General features: G+C 35.2%; 3 protein-coding genes across 3 annotated transcripts; 1 reads left to right on the top strand and 2 right to left on the bottom strand.

The window, feature by feature from the left end:
* The first annotated feature begins 2,066 nt into the window (after positions 1-2,066).
* On the top strand, positions 2,067-4,746 carry LOC140782115 (phosphoribulokinase, chloroplastic-like). Its single transcript, XM_073128512.1, has 5 exons — positions 2,067-2,752; positions 3,243-3,327; positions 3,407-3,491; positions 3,839-4,083; positions 4,367-4,746. The coding sequence occupies exons 1-5, from the start codon at positions 2,196-2,198 to the stop codon at positions 4,616-4,618; spliced, it is 1,224 nt and encodes a 407-aa protein (XP_072984613.1). The 5' UTR covers positions 2,067-2,195; the 3' UTR covers positions 4,619-4,746.
* Positions 4,747-5,579: 833 nt separating this feature from the next.
* Positions 5,580-10,230, bottom strand: LOC140782218 (choline-phosphate cytidylyltransferase 2-like). Its single transcript, XM_073128687.1, has 8 exons — positions 10,037-10,230; positions 8,810-8,923; positions 7,955-8,050; positions 7,090-7,132; positions 6,845-7,000; positions 6,642-6,710; positions 6,234-6,344; positions 5,580-6,011 (listed from the first exon to the last, which is right to left on the bottom strand). The coding sequence occupies exons 1-8, from the start codon at positions 10,189-10,191 to the stop codon at positions 5,919-5,921; spliced, it is 837 nt and encodes a 278-aa protein (XP_072984788.1). The 5' UTR covers positions 10,192-10,230; the 3' UTR covers positions 5,580-5,918.
* Positions 10,231-11,695: 1,465 nt separating this feature from the next.
* LOC140781870 (4-coumarate--CoA ligase-like 6) lies at positions 11,696-16,847 on the bottom strand. Its single transcript, XM_073128145.1, has 6 exons — positions 15,680-16,847; positions 15,045-15,234; positions 14,227-14,372; positions 12,685-12,752; positions 12,474-12,576; positions 11,696-12,088 (listed from the first exon to the last, which is right to left on the bottom strand). Exons 1-6 carry the CDS (start codon positions 16,712-16,714, stop codon positions 11,972-11,974), a joined length of 1,659 nt encoding a protein of 552 aa, XP_072984246.1. The 5' UTR covers positions 16,715-16,847; the 3' UTR covers positions 11,696-11,971.
* Between the last annotated feature and the right edge of the window lie 1,384 nt (positions 16,848-18,231).

The following is an 18,231-nucleotide window of genomic DNA, read 5'->3' as shown; positions in this document are numbered from 1 at the left end:
GACTCAATCAGTGGGGCGAATACATTGAAACTCTTGTATCCCGAAGTTAAAATGGAATGAGCCTATCAGTAGGTGATACTAACCATGGTTTCCTGAGTTGTTATTACAATTGATATATATTTTTGAGATATTAAGTATATCGTTTGCATTTGATATGATGCGGTTTTGATTATGGTAGACAGATTAAATTTGTGTGTTAAAGCTTAATTTTCAATTGTGATTATTTGCATAATTTTGATATGTTTTCTATTGCATATTTATTTATTTAAATGGTTTTACTCACTTAACTAGGTTGTATAAAAAATCATAAGGATGTAGAGAGACTCTTAGCAAAATTACTTTGTATAGCACATTAGTAGTTATCTTATTCTGAGAGTTGCATTATATTGTATCCTACTCTAACAAGGGTAGCTATTAAAGCAATATGGCTTGTAAATATTTATATGTCAAAACCTATACATTTGACATGTATAAAAGTTTTTACTTGTCATATTTTTCTATAGGTAAAATAGTACGGCAGGTGTTTTATAGGTCTTTCACTCTACGGAGCATAATCTCAATAGGTTGCTGCCGGTCATACCCTTCTACTACAGTTTTAATAGAACATATTTCGTTCTGTTCATGAATAAAGGATAAATATTGACAGCTTCAGTTTACAGCGTACTGGAAGGCAACTTATTTTGTGCCTAAAATCTTTTCTCCGAGAAAAAAAAAACTAACAGTATGCAGCACCTGATTTGAAGAGACAAAGGTATCTTATTATTCTATTGTATGACTAGTAGAGTACAAGTCAATCACAAGATCCTCATGGGAGGTTTTCTAAAGTTGATGACATAATGGTTTGACAAAGCTATTGGCCTGTGCCTTGGTTTCACTGACCACAGTCTGAAGCTTGTTGAGTTGTGGCTCCATTGTAAAGTTGGCTAGATGCTTTATGTTAGCCTCAAGCATATGTTTTCTTATCACTGGATCCTCTTTTCTAGGTGCGCTCTGGTTTGTTTGATTTGTCTTACGTAAGTAAGGTGAGCTAGCAATGCTTCACAATGATACTTAGTGCTTCTATTTATGACTCAGCTTGACTGCAGAATAGCAATTTCTACTGTTCAGAGATGTTTCCTGCAAATTTCTGCAATCTCTAATTTGCCATACAACTTTCTTTTGTAACGATTAAATTTTTCATCAAAAACTAACGAGATAAATAACCAAATAACCTTATTATCATTGACATCAAGCTATTAAATGATCAAATTACTCGTACTATCTTCAAATTAGATTGTATTCTTGTGTAGATAAACTACGATTTACCTACATTTTATATAAACAATGGGGCAGGTTTAAATCAATCCCTTCTCCCATTTTCGAGGTATAATTTGAGTCCATAGGGTCTCATCTTTCTATGAAAAAAGCTACTACATTTTTTATTTGCCTAGTGTAAACTACAAAGTGTGTCCAGTTCATTCATTGTTTGAGAGGAATGTTAATTTTTTGTTTGTTACCTTACAATAGTGGTATATTGCAAGTACATCTCATCCTGGTTTATATTTAATACACCTCGTTCAACTTTTCTTCAGTCAGCAACTACATGAAGATTGCAATCCACAGTTTATAGACCAAAAAACTTGTTTGGAGACTACCTGTCAAACTTCCAAAAGAGAGAGATATTTGTGCAGCAGCTTCCTAGCACAAGGGATGCTACTGGGATAGCAAGGAGAATAAATATAATAATAATAATAATAATAATAATAATAATTTATAATAATCTTGAAGTTGGAAGAAGCCCACAACTTTTAGTTCTCCCACACTTGGATCATGCAACCTATCTCCAGCTCCCACACTTCATCCCCTCATCCTAAACCAGCCTTTGTTCTGTTGCCACGTGGCAGTAACCATATCTAGAACTCATGAGGCAACCGCCATGGATTCTTCCCTACATCTCTGCGACTCTGCCCACAAGAATAACCAACGCCAAAAAGACGACTAAAAAGTTTACTCTTTTTGATGTACTTTTACTATAGAATGAGATGGGGGATGATGATGTAAAAAGGACAGCTTGGTTTGCTACTTGCCAATCCTTAATCTCATGCCCTCCCAAAGTTTTCCTCAGAAGCAATGGGCATCACAGAACTCAACACACTTATAAGAACTCCCAAGCCTTTTTGCCTTTCCCTAACATAGCACAGAGAGGTCTTTGAAAGATGGCAATTTGTGCAGTCTACACCACCCCTTCTCTCCACTCCCCTTGCTCAATCGCCAATCCAGGAAAGACCCACTTGGGATCCCACCAGAGGCATGTCATCTTCTACACGACCAGGAGGGGCAGCAGCAGGAGAGGTGGGAGTTGCGGCTTTGCGGTCTCCTGCTCGGCCGAGGCAAAGACGGTGGTGATTGGTTTGGCTGCGGACTCTGGGTGTGGGAAGAGTACCTTCATGAGGAGGTTGACGAGCGTGTTTGGAGGAGCAGCAGAGCCACCAAAGGGAGGGAATCCAGATTCAAACACATTGATTAGTGATACCACCACAGTGATATGCTTGGATGACTACCATTCCTTGGATAGGACTGGGAGGAAGGAGAAGGGGGTGACTGCTTTGGATCCAAGGGCTAACAACTTTGATCTCATGTATGAGCAAGTGAAGGCTCTCAAGAGAGGGATTGCTGTGGAGAAGCCCATATACAACCATGTCACTGGATTGCTGGACCCACCTGAGCTCATCCAGCCACCCAAGATCTTGGTCATTGAAGGATTGCATCCAATGTGAGCTTTTGCTGATTCCTGTTCAGTTCTAAAATTTTTATTTACGCATTCTTTTTTCATCCTTGATTTGCTTGGTTTGTGTGATTATGTTGGTTAAAAGAAATATCTGATAGCTTTATTCATCAATATATGGCACCTATCAGCTGACTTAATAATTGTGAAATGATAATTTATTTAGGCATAGTGTATCCTCAATATATTAGTTGCGATCGTTGAGAAAGTTAACTACATATAAGTTTCAGATACGGTCTGAAGTTTAGAAGGCACTCCTATTTGTGACTACATTGTTGGCTGTGATTAATGAAACTTGGCTAAGATACTTAATCACGTCAATAAAATTGAACTGGTGAATTATGCTACTACGTCAGAATAGTGATTAAAAGCTTAAAGATTTGAGTTAATTTACTTTTGATAGTTCTAACAAATTCTGCTAAGCGGATCAAGCGAATTGGCTTTTAACTTTACAAGCATTTTCTTTTGAACACTTCAGGTATGATTCTCGTGTGAGGGATCTATTGGACTTTAGCATCTACTTGGACATCAGCAACGAGGTCAAGTTCGCATGGAAAATTCAGGTCAGGACTCTGTCGAGCTATGTAATTTCACTAGTTTGAATAAGTTTCTCTATTTCTAATCTTATTTTGTCAATTGCAGAGGGATATGGCAGAACGTGGGCATAGTCTCGAAAGCATTAAAGCAAGCATTGAAGCCCGGAAACCTGACTTTGATGCTTATATTGGTACTGTTTCATATGGAAATCTAATTTTACAATTTTTTGGGCGATCACTGTGTCTTGCTTATCATAGAACATGTGAACAAATCGCAAAATCAACTACATAAAAAGTTCGCAAGAAAATGACAAAATTCTGTGTTTAAAGATGTCCTTATTATTCAGATAGGGAATTGTGAATTGCTGTCTGAGTTTCTAATCTATAAAAAGGACATGATTCACAATAAGATTTTTTGTATCAAAAGAGAACTTTGTATAATGCTAGAATGCTGGCTTTTTTATATCTAAATCTTGCCTCTTTGGCCTTTGTCTATAAGATCAATCTCTCTAATTGTTGGGGTTGATGCGCATGGCAGATCCACAGAAGAAATATGCTGATGCTGTGATTGAAGTTTTGCCAACCGAATTAATCCCTGGTGACAATGAAGGAAAGGTTTTGCGGGTCCGACTGATCATGAAAGAAGGGGTGAAGTACTTCAACCCAGTTTACCTTTTCGACGAAGGATCAACAATCAGTTGGATTCCCTGTGGAAGGAAACTATCATGCTCATACCCTGGCATCAAATTCTTTTACGGCCCGGACTCGTACTTCTCCAATGAGGTGATACATATAAGGCTGAAAGCTATCTTCCTTTCATCCTATGTTTTAACATCTATTCCTATCAACTCAGCAACCAAAATGGGATTATCTTGAGTCCTCTTACTCTCGATACGAAAATAGACTCATAAAATCAGAAATATGGCCTAATAGAAGTTCAAGAAATTTTTTTGATTACTAAATAGAAACCAAAAGTGGGCATGTTAATAAATCTCTCCATCCAATTGATGAATTATAGATTTGAAGTTGAGGAATCTCATTTGGCTCTCACTTTTTTGGTTCTCAGGTCTCTGTGTTGGAGATGGATGGACATTTTGACAAACTAGATGAGCTCATCTATGTGGAGAGCCATCTAAGCAGCCTCTCGACGAAATACTATGGAGAGGTGACACAACAAATGCTGAAGCATGGAGACTTCCCAGGAAGCAACAATGGTACTGGTCTCTTCCAGACGATCGTCGGATTGAAAATAAGAGATCTCTACGAGCAGATTGTTGCAGAGAAGGCAGTTGCTCCTGCAGAAGCAGCAAAAGTTTGAATATTTGAATTTACAATGTTCACATTCAATTTTTTCTTCTCCTCATGTTTACTCCTAGATGGGAGGCGCCATGATTTGTACCTCTTGTAATTTACTCATGAAATATATATTTCTTCTAATTTTATATAGTGTTGGTTATCATCAATTTCACAACTTGGCATAAGCTGATACAAGGGGTTCATCTCCAATGCTGCAAAGAAACTTGAGAATTATCGAGAGTATCAAATAGATAATGGTAGTACGTCGTGCGATGATAATTCTTATACTGATTTAGATTCATAATACATAGACTGAATTGCTCAAAAGAGAATTCTTAATTGTAGTTATACCAATTTCTTTGATAAAAATGTTTTATTTGTTCTAATTTTCTTTTCTTCTTCTTCTCCTTTTTTGTTCTTTGGCTGAAAGAAAGCCATCTACGATGGCAAAAGACAGCAGTTTGTTTCCCTTTATTCTCCTGATGCAACTCGCAAGAGGAAAGAAAATGAGGGAGCCACTGAGAATATTCACCGAAAAAACCTAGAGAAAGTCTAAAAAGATCAATTAAAGGGAAAGAATCATTGTTAGAAAATCTGTAACTTTTAATTGTCAAATACAACATATAGATTTGGTCAAGTTAATGGAGAATACACCAGACTCACAGGGTCACGCTAGCTAAATGAACTACATATCCTTGCGTCACTTGCATTTCCCACAGGTATGTATATAATTCTTCTTTAATTATGTGCGCAGAAAATGGATTTCTTGGGATATTATTCAGTGGTAGAAACTGATCAAATCTTAAAGAACTGATCTGATTCAAATCTTATTTGACTGTGTAACAATAACAGGAGTGTGTAGAATGAATTAAAACTGATCGGGGGTGTTCAAAGTTCACACAGAAAAGAAAACTGCAATACAAAAGATAGGCAATTTAAAAATCAGTTGCGAGGAGTATACGTGTTAAACTGGGATTTAGAAGTGCAAAAAATCTTAGTTCGGGACAAATGATATTGGAAACTAAATGCTCCTCATAGAAAGATTCAAAGAACAGAAGTGTTACAAAAGAATTTAGCAGCAAATAATGAAAGGGAAACTCTCTATACACTATCCTCTATCCTAAAAAGATACATATTGCACTCACGAGAAAGCTACATTACTCAAGACAATGCATTGATTTTAATGCAATCGTGGAGCAGTAGCTAAATGAGCTTCCATGTTGTGGAGGCTCATGAATCCAAGCAAAATGATGTTGCTGATAGAGCGGCACTATGTCATCCATCTGTCAGTTGTTCTATAACTATCTATCAAGTATGTAACCTCAAGAAACTGCTACTTCGTGCACAAAGTTGGTGCTTATCAGTTTGCTAGACTGCCAGAGTGTCTCCTTAATTCGGTCCTTAATGGCAGTTTCCTGCAAGTAAAACATATGATAAGTAATTAGAGCAGACAACTTCTGATTATGACATATCTGGAAGATGAAAAATAATAAAAAAACTAAAGAATTTGAATTCTTGATTCAATGAAGTAGTATATTTTCTAACTCAAAAGAGGCTTTTTGGCATTTTGCTGCCTGCATCAAAGAGAAATAACACGCAAATTTGAAAAATTGTAAACTTTAAATTTGACAACTCACCATGATATGGCATCTTTCCTCGAACTTCTCAAGAAAGCCTGCAACCCACCGATCTGCATTCTCAACCCACTCCTCATGACGCATCCCGGCTATCTTTGCTACTGTATGTAACTGCAGAAAGAGAGAAATACATGTTGAGGTAAGTTTATTCGATAGAAGAACCCAGTAGATACAAATATAATTCAGGTAAATAGAAAATAAGGAACAAAGCTCTTCATAGTTCATACCACATTAGTATAATATCATCTAGAGAAAAAAAGTACAAGCATACAAAGATAGTTCGGTGCCTAATTCTCCGTTTTTCCTCCTGTAAGAAGCTCCTTTTTTTGCTTGTGCCATAAATTAGGAAATAGAGGAAAAGGATGCATATAACTATATAAACTTATCAATTTAAAACTTCTTTCCTACCTTTTCTTGATGTGCCTTCACAGATTCACGCAGTTCAGTTATCTTCATATTCACTCTCAATTGCTTCTCCTGATAACAGTAGCACAACAAGACAATACCAGTCAAAATTCATTATTTTATTGGGTCAAGAGATAATATCTGTTGACCGCTATCATATCTCCTAATTGTACATAAAAACAAAAACTTGAGGAAAGTTAACGTGCCTTCACATAGCTCACACCAAGGTCCTTCCTTGTATACCCTCGTGCTAAATTCCGCATAATATACTGATTGTAATCCTTCAGAATTCTCATTATAATATCTGACGTAGATATGCCATTTGTACGCTTGGTTTCCTTAAACTTACCAATGGACTTAACCTGAAGAACAAATGAATTGTAATTATAATAATAAAGTTCAGTTTTACAGAAAGGAAGAGCTGTATGACCATAAAGCTATGAGAACTAACATATTCATAGACATCATTTCCAGCACCACTTGAATCGGCATAACTACAAAGCATCACAGGTTACAAAGGTGAGTAATTATATACTTATATCAGGACATAATAGCAAGATTCAAGGCTACCATATTAATGAATTTATCATGCAATCAAGGATCTGCTTCAGGAGTTCAAGCTTATCTATAAACGATTAAACTAGATACAAAGTAACGTAATCCAAATAATCGCAAATCAGTAGGGTTTCCACCGTTTAAATCAAATGTTGCTGATGAATCATCCACTTGATCTTATTGGCTAATGCATCAGTTGATGACAACAGAGGAGAACCAAACTGGAGATTCAAAACTATTCACCAACTTTTCAAATTTCTTACATATAATTACATAGGGAATTGCATTATTCTGTAAAATATATCTAAAACCTAGCTAATCTAGAAGAAGACAAGGAAATAAATTTCTGAAAAGGATGAACCTTTTGTGAACATAGATTATCAGCAAAAGGCAAATTGAGTTTGTCAGGTTTTGAACTATAAATCTCGGTGACGAAATTGCAAGCAAATGTATGTATACATCAGCACTAAAAGCAGTCACATATATGCACACAAACAGACAAAGACAATTATATCAGTCAATAGACTACAAGAACCATGGCAAACATGAGCAGTTACCACTTAGCAACTGTGATCTTTGAGACATTGTCTAATAAAGGATAATTTTATCACAAACTTAACCCTATAGGCTAGTTCATGTCCACACTATCCAAGATTTTGAATTGAAATTAAACTAGAAGAGTCGGAAGAAAAAAAAATATTGTCAAGGTGAAATCTAGGTGAAACTTTCAAAGAGTCTGAGTTTGTTTGGATTAATCTTACGGCAGTGCATCATGAGCCACATAGTCAATTTTGTACTTGTCAACGAAATCCTTTGTGATGACCCATGGAGCATCAGGAATAACTTCATCAACCCACCTGCGATGCAAGAAAAATAACAAGTGGCAAATTATTAGATGAAAGCCTTGCATATCCTGTCACTTAGACCAATATTGTTTCAGTTAAAAGCTCTAAATTACAAATAACATCAGTGCTTGAATGTAATAGAATGATAGAAAATCATATACAGCAAGACGGACAAGTAAGCTGAACCCAGAAAGATGATCTACGCAACCAATCTATTACAGTTATAAGGCTCTGGTCTTATTGTTGTTGCAGCAAGAAGCATGAGAACAATTTATGACTGATAATGCAAATCAATTCTTTCAAGGTAACAAATAAGATAACAGCACAGCACATGTTAATATATTTCATCAACTAAAGGCAGGAGTCCATTACCCAACTCCTCAATGACTGAAAATGGAAAACAATCAAGGAGCAACATGTAATTCTACCAAATGTGAGAATAAAAACTTTTTCCACATGTAGCTTCCATTTTCTGGTTCTGCTACCTATCTTACAGTAAGATAACTTTGTCACAATTCCTCAACTGATTAAATTAAAAGTTCCATACTAACCAGAAAGCTTAAAGGTTAACATTACAGAAATGTTCAGAAAATGAAGATAGCAAGTCACAGCAGAAGTAAATTGATGTAGCAAATATTGCCATGCAACTAGATTGATGACAAAAAAAAGAAATGAACAGAGTGAACACCCCCTTGATATACTAAATAATCAGTGATTTTCTACAGAAGTATATAATAAAACCTTCAGCAAGAAATATGGAGCATTGCATACTTGCAGTGACGGAGTGACTCATAGCGCTCGGACTCTGTCATCACAGTTTTCCCCTTGTACTTATAAGTAACCTCATCACTGCAACAGCCAACAAGTAGATACGTGTTTGGAAATCTGAAAAACAGAAGATAATAAACCCATTAAGATAAGCATACGCCTGCATGCCTACAATATAGATAAAAACTGTCAAGTAGCATCAATTATTTGGTCAGGCAGAAACTGATATTGCACACATGGAAGTAATAGTTTCATGTGATAAATATTTATCCTTCTTTTCCTATTATTCAACGGCTTGATAGTAATTAGTTCACAGGATTTAAAAGAAAATAAAGTGTTATAAATTAAATTTTAAATGTCAACTGATATGCACTTGATACAAAATTGCATACTTCCCTTCTAGAAGGGAGGGCATCTATAATCTATATAACAGAAGATGGAAGACTCAAAACACTTTCAACCTTGTGAAGGCCTAATACACTTAAAACACCGTTCAATTTACCAGTTCAAAGGAACAAGTTCAAAGTTCAAACTTTAAAAAAAAAGGAGGAACAACATATAACTATATTCTACCTTGTATCTCTCTAGAGGTTTTGACCGAGCTACTGGTCTCAATTAAAAAAAAATTCAATTTTACTATAGTTTCCAATCTAGTACAATTATTACCATGTAAGCATCACATTAGCAAGGTAAATTCTGTTTTGAAAAGCGATATATAAATCATTTTCTGAGAGCGATTTATATAGTAATATATCTTAGAGCAGAATCTTGTCCCAAATATATGCTTACATGACAAAAACTGTAGTAGTTTAGTAAACAGTTTATAAATTATAGTAGAAATGTAATATCAGAAGAGGAGTAGTAAATCGGTCAGAAACTCTCTCTCTCTCTCCAGGCAGACAATTTCTTGAAAATCAACACTATCATCCGTTTAATTCCGTTACCAGAAACTCAGAAATAAATTTATTCAAATGTCATCACCCAACTTCAATCCCACGAGTTCGATCATATAAAAGATTTCAAATCTAAGGCCTGTATCCATATACATTTGCATGTGCATTATCCTACCCTCCGAAAATATCCGCGCACTCTCTGTGCATCAGAATCACTTTCTCAGGAAAATCCAACCTTTGACATCTACGTGCTACGAACAGTGAGCGGAAATCGAAATACACATAATCATAACGAAAACTAAAGAGAAAGAACGATCCAAGATTCCAAAGATCTCACAATTTCTTGGCCTGCTCGAGCGCCCGAGCGTGGCCGAAGTGGAAGAGATCGTAGATCCCGTCGGCGTAAACGCGGACCGGCTGATCGCCGGCAACGAGATTCGGCGGTGGAGCGGCGTCGTCGTCGTCGTGCTCCGTACTAAGAATCCGCGCCATGAGAGGATTCTTAGCCGCTTGCCCCAAACCCAGGAGAGATTTGTCGGGGAAGGAGATCCCGGGTCCGAGGTATTTATAGGATCGCTCTATGTTCCGGGTTCGTCTCGGACTATGCGATCGAATTACCAAAATACCCCTGAGCGATGAGCTAATAACCTAATACTGCTAGTAGTTGGCTAGTTGCCGACCAATTCTTTCTTTCTTTTTTAAAATTTTTATTATTATTATTATTATTATTATTTCGATTAATTTGTGATATTAGTTGAAGTCAACTTGGCAGTCAAATTTATATGAGAAGTTATTATGATGGTAATAATATATTAATTTAAGACGTCCACCCTTGAGGGTATTTATGTAAATTCAAGCATGGGGATGGGTTTATTCTAGTATTAATCCTCGCGAGAGTTGTGGGGTCCACTACGTGGATCTCAATTGAAGACCACGCCAAGCCCTCTATTGCTCCTAATGAGATACGGATTCAAATACCAGTACGGATTAATTACATCATGAATACGTATCTCACATATATTACGAAAAAATTACCCCAAAAAAAAGAAGAAGATAGTTATCCCTTCCTTCCTTAGTTATCCTTATTCAATATTATTTCTCAACTTTATCATATTATAACATGATAAACCTCTTCACATATGTCCCTAATTTAATTCAATTGTAATATAATATTATCATCTTTTTTTATCTACATAATCCGAAATTAGAAAAATATATCAAATCAAATCTTCTCACTCTCAGTGCTAAAATCTTTAGAAAGTTCAATATTTTATATCCAAAATAGGTATCTCTAGGTAATAAATTTATGAGTATGTTAAGTTAGTAAACAAGTTTGTGAAGAAGCTAGTTTGGTTAAATATTCATTGTTTATAATATTCTTTTAATATCTTAAATATGAATATAAAGATATTAATTCAAATATTATTTTCCAATCTATATTTGTATAAATACTCTTTAATCTCAGAATTGCATAAATACTCTTTAATTACATTTCAGGTTAAGTTAAAAAAATTTAATAGAAAAAAATTATTTATGTCTTACTACATTTAAATTATTCAGCTTAATGAATAGTAAACTGTAAAATATACTCACGCATAAAATAAGAGTTCTAAAGAGTATATATATATATATATAGATGGCAAGCGACAAAATAGTATATATATATATATATATGTCCGTTGACCAAGTTAATTAAGGCGGCAAATAATTTAGTTTCATTCGTCCATTCAAGTCTTGCATTTTAATAAAAAGCAAGTTCTAAGACATTAAAATAATAATAATTCAAGAATAAGCTCCTCCAGAATTAGATAATGGATTAGTCAAATAGAAGTAGTGAGAATGGACCATTTGCTGGCCATTAGTATGAGCATTAATTAGGCAGCAGATTTTAGTTAGGTTTGTTAGACTAACTACCAAGCTCTCTACAAAGTCAATTCAAATTATAGTCTGTCTGCATGCAAAGCATCAGATATGTGCAAAGATTTGTCAATCAAGATACTACAAGGATATTCTAGTTCTAGATTCATAAATGCTGTTTCCTTCCATTGTAGCACATCATAGTCAAAGGCATAAAATATTTCCTCCTCCAATTGATGGATTTGAATTACAATTTAACATGATCGATCGATAAATAGGGCTAGCGTCTTATAATGAATATAAGCTTACATCTGGGATATCAATCATCAGCCGATGAAACAAAGGCTTACATGAGGACTTTGGCTTATTGAAGCTTTTGGAATTCTGTGAGAAGCTGTGTTTGGTGTCAAGGGTTTCACATTTTGGAATTTCCATGGCTGTTCTTGAGCAGCCTTCTGAGAACTTTTCCAGCGGGCGATCTTGGAATCGATTTCACAAACATCACCTTCCTCACTTTCTTGTATGGAGCCACCTGACATACACATTCAGCAAGTACATCAGACAAGATTCTAATCAATTAATATAACTAATAAAGGAATGTGAATTTTAATCTTCGTTTGATCAATCGAAACATTCAACAGTGTCCCAAGTTAGTAAATAGGAAACACATTGTCACAATCAAATGGCCAGAAGGCTCTCAGTTTAATAACAAGTGGTTCTTAAGGCCTAGCAATAATGCTGTGTCATGAACCAACCCAGATATGTGATTGCTTTCATTGTGTAGCCAATACTCTTTAACATTCAAAAGGTGATACATCATCACAATGCTTGCCAATGTGCCCTAAAAAGTCCTTCATTTTATAATTCACCTTACTTTTCTAGAACATTTTGCATAAAAGTTGAAGGAATAAGCTAACCTTCTTAGCTACATAATCAATGACTTCTGCAGAAGAAATTGCACTTCCAGGCTTTCCAACCACAAAAGCAACCGGTATCTCACCAGCTTCTTCATCTTCAGCACTATAAACGTAGCAGCATAAGATGAGAAAGGAAAAAGAAAAAGAAAAGGAGATACAAGCTAACGAACTCATATAAAGAGCAGAATCTCCATTTCATGAGTTTCTGAACCTTATCACCGACACATCAAGAATATCAGGATGCGAAATCAACACAGCTTCTAAGTCTGCTGGTGCTATCTGCATCAAAGGTCTTGTTATAAAATACAATACAATAGTCCACATGAATTATAACAAGAACATAAACAGAGATCTAATACAGGCCTACTTTTGACCAAATAAGCCAGCAATAACTGCAATTCCTAAAATTAGCTGGAACAGAGCAACTTTACTAAAGGAATTTGAAGGATCATACTCAGGGGCCAGGAGATTCAAAATAGAGATTATCTGTTGTCTTGCAATAAAAGAAAAGTTTATTGGCTAAGTTAGAATAGCAGGTGAGAGAGAGCTTAAACAAGCCAAAAACTAAGAAAGAGTTTCATCCTGACGATAAGGAAAGCATTCAAGTAGTTTCTTCCTGACGATAAGGAAAGCATTCAAGTTCACGACGCTCCCAATAATGCAGTGATGGGCAGAACAAGATTTAAGTCTTACCACATTGCTCAGGAGGTAGTTTCAACTTTCAAGTTTAGGCCCCACTCAAATCTTGGAAGAATACTTTGAGTATAAGATCGATGAGGAGTGGTGAGAAAAGGAATATGTTACGTTTTTTCAAGCTTAAGCTTTTAGAATTATCATATCTGTTTATTCACTCAGTGAGGATCAAACATATAAATAAGCATGTTCTAGCTGTTTAGTTCACCCCTTTCCAAAGAAAAATGTAAGCTGAAGGCAAGCTCGGGCTTTGAATTTCTCCTACAGGACAAGTTGCAATTATTTAATTCACTAGTGGATTTACTTTAACCAGATGAAATAGGACAAATATAACTGATTTTATCTCCAAATGTAGAGAAGAGGTATGCCTTGGTTCCTAGCCTTCAGTAGGAAGCTATCTTTGTTGACAGATTTAAGTGGATCATACTTTACTGTAACAGACTTATAGTAAGCCAACAAATTTGCTCAATCTTACACATCCAAAACGATAAAAAAATATTTATTAATTATTTTCATAAATTTAGTCTCTATAATAATCACTAAGCTCCCGTTCACTTCAGGAATAACTTTTTTTATTTCAGAAATATAACTCTTTTTTTCAGAATAACAGCTAAACATTACAATATCATCATTCTAGAATATAAACACTATTCATCAAAATTATATCTCATATCACACACTAATTCAATTACTACTAACTTATCCTTGATATCTATCCCATCAACTTACTTTATATCAAATTAAAAGGTATTCATGGTAATTTCATAAAAAATAAAACACATTTTTTTTTCATTTTCTTCTTTCACTTTATATCACATTAAAAATAATTATTATACCTTTATTCTAAAATACAGGTGAACACGAGAATAATTATTCTTGGAATAAAAACCTTATTTTGGTAATAACAAAAATGAATACCTATTGTAGAATTTACTTTATTCCTAAAATAAGCGAGGCCTAAGGTTCTAAGTACATTTTTATATCGTATATCTCTATGATAGTATTTCGATTCCAACAACACTGATTATTCTTTGAATAAGTAATGAGAAAAGAACCGTACCTGAAATCCCTTGTACTTAATTGTATCTTTCAGGCGGTCCAATATATACAAGTAACCATCTTGATCAAAATATGCAATATCGCCTGTCCTTAGCCAGTCACCATTAACAAAAGTCGATAATGTTGCATCCTCATTATTTAGGTATCCTATAAAGATTCAATTCTGTTATACTTCAGTATTGAAGGAATTAGAATAGTGAAGGAAGATCTTTATACTAGTACTAGTTATCCAAAAGCAAAACAACTTGTTTGCCAAGCATAAGATAATTCTGTCTATTTATTCTAATAAGTCATAAGCCTAACCATTTCAAATAATCCTGCATGTTGCTTAGAAAGCAGAGTCATCAGCGAAAAGCCATCCACTAAATATAAGGTTGCCAAATACTTATTTGGTCACTACTACTGTATGTTATTAGCTTGACCCCATGGATTTATCTTTTCAATAACACCACGATATGACAATACTTGGGAATTTTACGAGCTAAATGTACTATGTCCATGATTTTAAAATGAGCAGGCCTTATTCAGGAAAGGAACATGATACATAGGAATGTACACAAATAAGTATTTCTTGACAACTTTTCTGTTTTCTTTTTAGGAATCAAATTACATTCTCATGTAGTCATATATATGTTCGATTCATATTTCTGTCACTGTCTAGTGTAATTGTTCGCATGTCATATGCCACTTCCATTTTCTTAAAGGAATTAAGACTGGCATGATATGCAAATAGTTTGATAAGAATTAAAGACAGCCAAGTACCTTGCTATCTTAACTCGATAGAAGCATAAGTTAGAAGTAACGAACTCAAAATTCTACCTTTCATGATGGCTGGTCCATGTAGCCATAGCTCCCCACTACTGCCTGGAGGCAGACATGAACCAGTTTTTGAATCAACCACTTTAGCTTGCATGTTTGGAGCTAATAATCCTACTGAAGTAAACTTTTTACAATTTGATGTGTTAAAACCACGAGTTCCTACAGCAGTAGTCTCTGTCATGCCATAACCCTGTGTAAAGAACAATCATAGAGATACATCATCATTTACAGGGAAACATATACATTGGTGTTGTACTTAAATGAGGTCATGATAATTAAACTGGAAGTCCAGATTAATAAAAACAATCAATAAGTGCTTTTGTGAAGGCATAATCACAATACTCATACTTTGAAGTAGTAGTTATGAAATTTGGAAACACCCTCAGTAGTGTAAATAGTTTAATCTGAAAAGCTAAATCCTACGCATATAATGCAATACTATTTGCCACAGAGAAATATGTTTAATTTCCTCTACAGGATATAGAATCAAGCTGAGATGTAGCATACAGACGTCACAATAAGTAAATCCTTATCGTCAAACCTCACTGTACAAAAATTAATACAACAGTAGATGCTATAGAAGAATGATGGTTAGCAAAGTTGCAATCAAGGATGATTAAATTTCCTTTGTTAACCTGTATAAAGTCAATGTGAGGGAAAGCGCGCAAGAAATCCTCTAATAGTTTTTCATTCAGAGGAGCCGCCCCGCTCGAAACCTGTACCAAAGATCTCGCACCACACGCCCTGGCAACCTTGGCTCTCAAAAGTGCTGTAATTATCGGCGGCACGACGGGGAAATGCGTAACTTTATACTTATCAATCGCTCTAACTGCCTCATCCACATCAAACCTCCTCATCACCACCACCATTGATCCCAAAGACAGAAGCCCCATTGTAAACAGCGAGAGCCCATAAACATGGAACATCGGCAAAGCCGCGAGATAGACATTCTTCCAACTCTCTATCTGATACTGCGAGGCCTCAAATTTTACAAAAAGCTCCACCATAGAAATCAAATTCCCATGTGTGATCACAACGCCCTTGCTGGGCCCGGAAGTGCCCGAAGAATAGAGAACGGCAGCCGTGTCAGTTTGCCGAATCACCGGCCTAGGCGCATGCCTCGGATTGCTAGAAATGATTTTATGGAAAATTGCAAATTTTTCAATGTCAAAATCCAAGATTTCAGGAACCGCGACGCTACGAACACCCAATCGCTCGACTTTTACAACATTATCGAGAGAAGTAAAGGCTAAATCTATCTTGCAAACGCCCATATGTTTCTTGATCTCATCCGAACTGCTCAGAGGGTTCATGGTAGTGACGATTGCCCCAACCGATAGAACACCCAGTAACATCACAGGGAAGAGGATACTATTCGGTAACAGAATCGAGACGACATGGTTGCCAGAAATCCCCATACGGTGAAGCCCAGAGGACACGGATTCCACCGTATCGCGAAGCATAGCGTATGAAATCGAAGACCCAGTGCGGGAATCGACCAAAGCCGTCATTCCCCGATGTTCCTGAGAGAAGAGAAAGGACACCAAATCCTGAAATGGGTCTTGGGGCAAATCTCTTGGAGCGTGCTTGCTGCTATAGATGCCCGTCTCGGGGCAAAAAAAACTCGTGCTTCGCATCTCATTTGCACGATTGGACAAGTCTCCTTCCATTAATGGAGCTTCGAAGAAGTTGTAAGAGAGGAAAAGGAGGAGGAGGAGGAGGATGAGAGGAGAGCGCAAGAGTAGCGCAAGAGGAGAGAGGAAGGCATGCAAGTTTGAGACTTGAGAGCAAAGATAGCCGTTTAATTTTGAGTACTAGGAAAGGTAGGCCGCCACGCGTTGCCTATTGAGCAGTGGATACTCTTGGAATCCACAATTTAATACTTTTATGCCATGTTTGGGTTAAATAAGTTGACTACTTTCCCTCGTAGCCACGGGTGTAATCGAGCCGAAAGTTTGGGTTTGAAATTAGTTTCAAGCCTAAGCAAAGCACTTGAATTGATTATATTTAATTTCAACATATTTCGAACTCGAACGAGTTTATTTCGAGTTCGAGAGCCTGAATCATATAATCTTAGATAATTATATACATTTTATAAAATCGAATCAAACATATAACTAAATTCAATCTTATCTAAATATAGATTGAAATATTATCTAATCTAATCGAGTTGGCATCTGCTTAAGCTTGATTTTAAATTTTATTTGTGGATTGTGAGTTTTACTGTTGTTTTTATTATTTGGTCCTTATCTGGTACGTAGAGGCGAGTTAGATTTGTTTCATAATGTGAAAACCTGTGAGCAATCTCAATAAAGCCTACGATAGATTTTAAGATGACAAATATTTCAATGCCGTTTTAAAAATTATAATTTTAATTTAACTAGTTTTTATATCCGGTATTAATTTTTCGGTACCGATTATAAAACCACATTAGGTAAAAAAAAGAAGATCTTAGAAAAAAATATTTAATTACGTATGCCTAATTCTTTTATTACATGTTCTTTTTTTTCTGTTAAGATTTCTAATTATAAAAGATATTATTTAATATTAAATAATTTAATTTTTATTCTTTGGAGATAAACTTCAATTTAAATATAATTCTCTATCTCTATCCGTTAAAATTTAATTTAAATCAATCTTAAACTGATAAGAGATATATGTAAATAATAAAAACTAATCAAAGAGATAAAAATATAATTAAATTTTCATTAAGTTAATTGTAAAAGACATAAATAACCTTATTTTGATATATATATATATACATACACACATTACTCTCGATTAAGAATATATATCTTTTATTTGATAAAATATTAAAATATATAATTGTTAAAAGAAATAATATACAAAGTTATATACATTTAAAAAATAATAATTACCTAATAAGCCGATAATATCTTTCATTTCTATTAGTTAGATCTTCATCAAACAAATTGATAAATAATTAACTCTATAATATGGAAGAAGCGCTCAAGATATATGTCTATAGGTATCTAAATACAAGAGTATACGCTGAAAATAAGCTACAACAAAAAAAAAATGTCCCTTTTTTCACACTACTACAAAACGAGTACTGAAAAATGTCTACTGCCGGACTGGCCGGCCCCTGACTTGCAGAGTTCATTGTTGCCGGCGGAGATCATGACATTTGTCTGGTTGACTATTCTTAACAAAGTTTACATCGAAA

Source organism: Typha latifolia, chromosome 2 (genome assembly GCF_019914945.1).
Source record: "Typha latifolia isolate L0001 chromosome 2, TyphaL0001v2, whole genome shotgun sequence".
Lineage (NCBI taxonomy): Eukaryota > Viridiplantae > Streptophyta > Magnoliopsida > Poales > Typhaceae > Typha > Typha latifolia.
Note: the sequence above shows the minus strand (reverse complement) of the source record. Positions and strands in the feature narration are given on the sequence as shown.

Coding starts and splice junctions, on each gene's coding strand:
- LOC140782115 (XM_073128512.1), top strand. CDS start 2,196: ATGGCAATTTGTGCAGTCTACACCACCCCTTCTCTCCACTCCCCTTGC. Junction 2,753..3,242: donor ATTGAAGGATTGCATCCAAT/GTGAGCTTTTGC, acceptor TGAACACTTCAG/GTATGATTCTCGTGTGAGGG. Junction 3,328..3,406: donor AGTTCGCATGGAAAATTCAG/GTCAGGACTCTG, acceptor TGTCAATTGCAG/AGGGATATGGCAGAACGTGG.
- LOC140782218 (XM_073128687.1), bottom strand. CDS start 10,191: ATGGCGCGGATTCTTAGTACGGAGCACGACGACGACGACGCCGCTCCA. Junction 8,924..10,036: donor CTCGAGCAGGCCAAGAAATT/GTGAGATCTTTG, acceptor TCTGTTTTTCAG/ATTTCCAAACACGTATCTAC. Junction 8,051..8,809: donor GAGTCACTCCGTCACTGCAA/GTATGCAATGCT, acceptor CTTGCATCGCAG/GTGGGTTGATGAAGTTATTC.
- LOC140781870 (XM_073128145.1), bottom strand. CDS start 16,714: ATGGAAGGAGACTTGTCCAATCGTGCAAATGAGATGCGAAGCACGAGT. Junction 12,753..14,226: donor TTAAGTACAAGGGATTTCAG/GTACGGTTCTTT, acceptor CCTTTGATGCAG/ATAGCACCAGCAGACTTAGA. Junction 12,577..12,684: donor CTTGATGTGTCGGTGATAAG/GTTCAGAAACTC, acceptor CTACGTTTATAG/TGCTGAAGATGAAGAAGCTG.